The sequence below is a fragment of the Poromitra crassiceps genome (genome assembly GCF_964638095.1).
Source record: "Poromitra crassiceps genome assembly, chromosome: 1".
Taxonomy (NCBI): domain Eukaryota; kingdom Metazoa; phylum Chordata; class Actinopteri; order Beryciformes; family Melamphaidae; genus Poromitra; species Poromitra crassiceps.
The window spans coordinates 9023540-9029802 of NC_139623.1; the positions used below are offsets into that span (position 1 = coordinate 9023540).

The 6263-nt window shown below is 38.7% G+C and overlaps 1 protein-coding gene across 1 annotated transcript in view; it reads left to right on the forward strand.

Moving 5' to 3' along the window:
• The first annotated feature begins 5957 nt into the window (after nucleotides 1-5957).
• The window catches only part of hibadhb (3-hydroxyisobutyrate dehydrogenase b), an 18017-nt gene continuing 17711 nt past the window's right edge, over nucleotides 5958-6263 (forward strand). Inside the window, exon 1 of the mRNA XM_083647007.1 lies at nucleotides 5958-6084. Coding sequence (XP_083503133.1) covers nucleotides 6015-6084 — 70 coding nt within the window. The 5' untranslated portion in view covers nucleotides 5958-6014. The remainder of the gene's footprint in view (nucleotides 6085-6263) is intronic.

Here is a 6263-nt window from a genome sequence, read left to right on the forward strand (position 1 = left end):
AAGTGTGCAGCTGTAGCATTTATAAAAAAATAAAAAAATAAATATATATATATATATATTTTTACTTTTCAACTGAGCATGCAGACAATTAAAATAAGGGTGCAATGCATGCTTTTGCACCCCCGTAGAACCGGGCCTGCTATTAGTTAGTCTTTTTGTGTACCCTATTGTAAAGTGGTGCATCATACTCAGTAGTTTATTTGTACTGAATCACCTGTCCATTTGTTACTCTTTTTGTGTACCCTAATATAAAGTGAAAGATATCCTTATCAAATAAACACTCAGTCCAGGTGAGATTTGAACCCTGAACCCCAAGATTGTTAAATTGTAAGTCTGGTTCTCTACCATCTGAGCTAACCAGCCTGTTAGTTGGTAGAGCCATACTAGGGATCTGTAGAGCCAGAGACTAAGTATTATGTTATATCCATATACTACTTTCTGTTCAAGTACTTATAGTTTTTAAGATATATTCCACCCAAATACTACCTTCTCTCCAAATACTTATAGTTTTAAAAGTATATTCCATCCAAATACTGCTTCATGTCGAAGTACTTAGGTATGTTTCAGCCACATACTACTTATGTCTAAGTACTTGTGTTTTAAAGCCCAGAATATACCTTCAAAACTATAAGTACTAGGAGAGAAAGTAGTATTTGGGTCGAATATACCTTCAAAACTATAATACTTGGTCTCCGGATCTACATATCCATAGTATGGCTCTACCAAGCATTAGGCTGGTTAGCTCAGATGGTAGAGAACCAGACTTACAATGTAACCATCTTGGGGCTGAGGGTTAAAATCTCACCTGGAGCGAGTGTGTATTTGATAAGGATATCTTTCACTTTATACACAAAAAGAGTAACAAATGGGCAGGTAATGATTCGGTACTCATAAACTACTGAGTATGATGCACCACTTTACAATAGGATACACAAAAGACTAACTAATAGACAGATAAAAATTAAGTAATAATTCAGTATTCATAAACTACTGAGTATGATGCACCACTTTACAATAGGGTACGCAAAAAGAGTAACTAATGGACAGGTAATAATTAAGTAATGAGTAACTAACAATTAACCATACTCACAAACTGACCATTGACTAATCATTAACTAATGAGTAATTACTCTACTAAGGAACTAACAACTAATCATGAACTAATGATTCACTACTATACTCACAATGTGACCTTAACTAATGATTAACTAATATATTTGCACTGACATTTATTAATCATTAACGAACGATTAACTACTCTACTCATGGAACTGACCGACTAATCAGTAACTAATGATTAACTACTATATTCACGAGCTGACATTTAGTAATCATTAAGTATTGATTAACTACTCTACTCAGGAACTTAGATACTAATCATTAACTAATGACTACCTACTCATTAACTATGATTAACTAGTGATTGACTAATGGCAAATTATTGCTTAGCTACTCATTATCTAACTATTAGTTAATGATTAGTTTACTAGTAACTACTACAGTATTTGTGTACGTTATTGTAAAGTGTTACCCATTAATTGGATTAAAATGATATATACAGGCTATATACACACACACACACACACACACACACACACACACACACACAAATAGTGCTATACCTCTGTGAATACGAGAAAGGAGCCGACCAGAGTAATCCGTGTGGTATTCACCTTATGCAGCCCCGCCCACTTGACCCATTGTATAACGACTTCCTGCTCAAACTAGTCTGACTCACCTGGTCAAACCTAGTTTGACTCACATTATGAGTCAGACTAGGTTTATGAGTCACAGGAAGTGTAAATACAATCAGAACTTCCGATTGTATGGATATAAAACTAGGCGCGAAACACAATGCAAACAAATGCAAAACAGAAAAGAAAAAACGTTATATGCCCTCCCCCTCCTACTCAAAATAAAATCAAAATGCCCTCCCCCCTTTTTTTTAACCCCCCCCCCACACACACACACACACACACACACACACACACCACCTAAATATCGGACAGTTCCTACTATTTTTGTATAGTGAGTTGTTATTAGGGAATGCATCAATGCATCATCTATGCAATTTTATACAACAGGTAGTTCCGGCCGAGCAATTTGATTGGACAAGAGGGATCCTACCAGTGCTGATATTTCACGATAACGCACTGGCGCTTCACTGTGTGTAGATCACTTCGCTTCACAGCTGCTCTAATCAACAAAACGCTTCACAGCTTCTCTAATCAACAAAACGCTTCACAGCTGCTCTAATCAACAAAACAAACACCAGCCACATGACATAAAAGCAATATCACACTCGAGCTCGTGCTGTTGTCTAAAATGTTTCACAGCTGCTCTAATCAACAAAACAAACACCAGCCACGTTACATTGAACGTCATTCACAAAGCGTAACACAGTTAGGATACCGAGAGCGCAAAGATGGATTTATTTCCTAACACAACTTTTGACTTAAACTATGAATGCTCGTCAGAAGAGGACGAGGGGGAGCAACATTCTTCTGCGGAAACCTCCAGGTTTGCTCATATTTCACCTGCAGAACTTGACGATTTGGAGAAAAACAAAAACGAAGCAAACACTGTGAGGCAAACAATGGAAACGTGCAAATCAATGTGTATGACAAAAAGTAGACAGCCTGCAGTTAATTTGGCTGTTTAGGCTACATTTTCGGCAAAGCGGAAAGCTGAGGGGACTATTTTTGTTGGCGGAGGAATAAATACAGAAATCATATATTTTCTCAGCTTTTTGTCATTTTTTTAATCAGCTTTGTTTAATAGAACTTTAAAGCAATATCACACTCGAGGTCGTGCTGTTGTTGTCTAATATCGTCACTGCAGTGATTATCTTCGGCACTCGGCATGCGGCCTCGTGCCTACGACCGAATCACAGCAGTGACGATATTAGCCAACAACAGCACTCCCTCTCGTGTGATATTGCTTAAATATATTTTGTACATAAAAAGTACCACAAATACCAATTTTTTTTAACACATGTAAGCAGCTGGGGGGTGAAGGCAATTGACACATTCACATTGCCTCCCAACACGTTACAGCTGCTCCCCTGCAGTGGGCATTTCAGTGCACGAACTCACTGTTGCTGCAGTCTGCAGGCAACCATGGACACTAACCCGTAGATTGACATGTCTTGTCTGTCTCCAATACATAAACTGTGCCATTATATGGTCATGGGCGGACAAACAATATTAATAATCAATGTCACGTTAGAAAATTAAACCAACGTTAACTTTCTGAAACGTACAGTAATATTTGGGCTGTGCCAAAACAGCGACGGTTAAGCCAGACTAGCAACGTAAATACTGTGATTTACTTTCAGAATAAAAGGCATTCAAATTCTCACCTTTGGAGAAAAAAGGTATTTCAATGAATTGCACGGAATTCAGAATCAGAATCAGAATCAGAATCACTTTTATTGTATGCAAGTTACATACGAGGAATTTGTCTTAGTGTCTGTATGCAGCATAGCAGTCAGATCAATATAAGAAGTAGGAAAGATAACTAAAGACAATCACAACATTGCAAGTGCAATCAAATCGAGTAAATATATATACAATATGTACATAAGTGGAGGAGTGTTCGGTGGATAATAAATATGAATTTATGTTGAATTTACATGAGATTTACAGACTGAGTTAAATAGGCGTTAAATAGCCAGTGAATTTACATGAATTTACAGTCAGAGTTAAATATGAGTTTACATTGGATGTACATGAAATTTACAGTCTAAGTTAAATAGGCATTAAAAAAGTCACCAGATGGTCAACTTCCTGTCTGTATTCATCTTCGGCACTGCACTCCATCGGATCGTCCTAAGCGCACTCTCCAAGTTAGAAGTCAGTCCGACGAACGGTTCTCGAGACAGTGGCGTGTAGAAAGGTTTTCCCTCACCTAAATTTAACCTACCTTTGGAGCATTATTGGTTGGTAGCAATGGATGCCTTATCTCTTCTAGTTTAATATGATGCCCGAATTTTCACTCTAGTTTTAAAAATGAGCCCGTTACCGCCTCTGAAAGACAATAATGTCGACCACAGATGCCAGCACCCTCAAGATTTTGGGGTGGCACCTGAGGTGGCCAATTAGATTTCAGTGGTGGCCAGTGCCACCACTGGCCACTCTCTAGAAACGCCCCTGATATGTGAAGGACATGAGTACATACTATACAGACAGACAGACAGACAGACAGACAGACAGACAGACAGACAGGCAGGCAGGCAGGCAGGCAGGCAGACAGGCAGACAGACAGAATAGACAGACAGACAGACAGACAGACAGACGGAATCACTCTTATTAGATCGATGGTGCTACAGGCCTTATAAATCAACACCAACATCCACCTGGAAGGCTGGTTCTTCCTGAAGTGACAGAGTAGTGGGCTGGCGTATTTGATAATAATAAATCATTTCTATAAGGAAGTCGTAATTTGTACCTACACTCACACAAGCCTGAGGCCAATCGTATATACAGTATATACTGCAGGTGGAGAGCATGAGAGATAACTCAGATCATCACCTGAAACTGAAAGGAGCGACTTCCAGCTGCTGAAGGTGAGTTTCAATACTGATACTTAGAGGTGTTTTGTTCAGGAAGATAATGTCCACAAATTAACTTGTTCAATCAAGACACCTCGGAACTCGGAAAAAACGAGCTCCGACTTGTAACAAATGAAGTCATAATCATAAGATGACTATAGAGACTTGTTAGTAATATGTAGAGATCTTTGGCATATTTGGATTTAATTAATTTCAGGGACTTGATTTCATTATAGTAGCACGTGAAAATTTGTGTTTTTTAATACATTTGGCCTTGTGAATAAAGTATTTTGCTGATATTAGTAACACATTGATCATTAGGTCCCATTTTTTGTCTTCTAATATTACACCAAAGACAATAGCTACTATTATGATCAATAACAGGCATTACTGTCGGTTTTCCATTTAACCAATCGATTAATTGTTTCCAGAACAACTGGGTGAGAACATAAAACAAAAAGATGCTCTCTTGTTTCAATATCACCTTTACAGAAAATACACTCATTGCTCTTAAAGCCAAACCTATACAAATTCGCTGGAAGGGTAGAAGTCATTCATTATTTTGTAGTGGAACTGGATATTTGAAGAACATTGTTCTCAATTTAGATAGCCTATACTGTTGGTTTGTCAAAAGTATTCAAAACATTATTTCTACAAGACTGGGCAGGGTATAAATCGTTTGAATAAACCTTGTGAATTTGTTTGAACACCTTTTATAATATATTCCATTTATAAAAGGAGTGCAGAGATGAGATGAGGACTGAGAGTGTAATGATATATTTTTCGCTAGGCTATTAAGGAATGTTTTGGGTATGGCATTGATAAAAGATTGAAATTCTTTGAAGTTTCAATCAAAATCATAATTATAGCAAAATTCGTTATGAGGTAATACATTCCCATTTGCATCTAATGGGCTACATGCACAACTCCACTATTTCCTGAAATTAGTACAGCTTCTTTATTTCCTGTCATCACTATTGGATGAACTGATTAATGTCAGGTGTGCTGCAGTCACAACAATGATCAGGCACACCTGATTAATCAGTTCATCCAATAGTGTAGGACAGGAAATAAAGAAGCTGTACTATTAATTTCAGGAAGTAAAGAAGTTGTGCATGTAGTGTGTATATCCATCCACTTCCTATAAAACGCTAAGAACTGCTGTTGTCCTATTGGACAAGGATGCGTTTTTCAGGCCAAGATGGCGGCAGCGCTGTTTCCAAAAAAGTGTAAGGTCGAATCTTGCCTTCAATCCTCTTTGTCAGAAAGCAGCAGCGCCCGCGAGAGAGCCTGGTGACGCGAGGAAGCACGCAGCCCTGCCTGGCCATGGCCCGCCCTCCCCCCAGCTCATTGGATGAAAATCGGGAGGCCGTGTTCGATACGTGTGCTCTGTGATTGGATGTAGCACTCATTCACAACCACGTTGCTGTTACGTCAGACGTAAGGTCAAGAGGAAAGAAGCATGGCTGCTGTGTTGAGAGGCTCTCGGTGCTTAGTTGGCCGGTGTTACCAACATGTTGACATTGCATTTGGTAAGGAAAGTCGAACTTGAACGGCAAAATGCACTTGATTTACAGGTTGAAGTAGTTACTTGTCGGCATTTTCAACATGAAAACATGACTCATGAGTATTGCGTGCAACGATGTAACAGAAGTTTGAGCTAATTTTCGCCATGGGCTTAGCTGGGTTTAGCACCTGCAACAGAGACTTT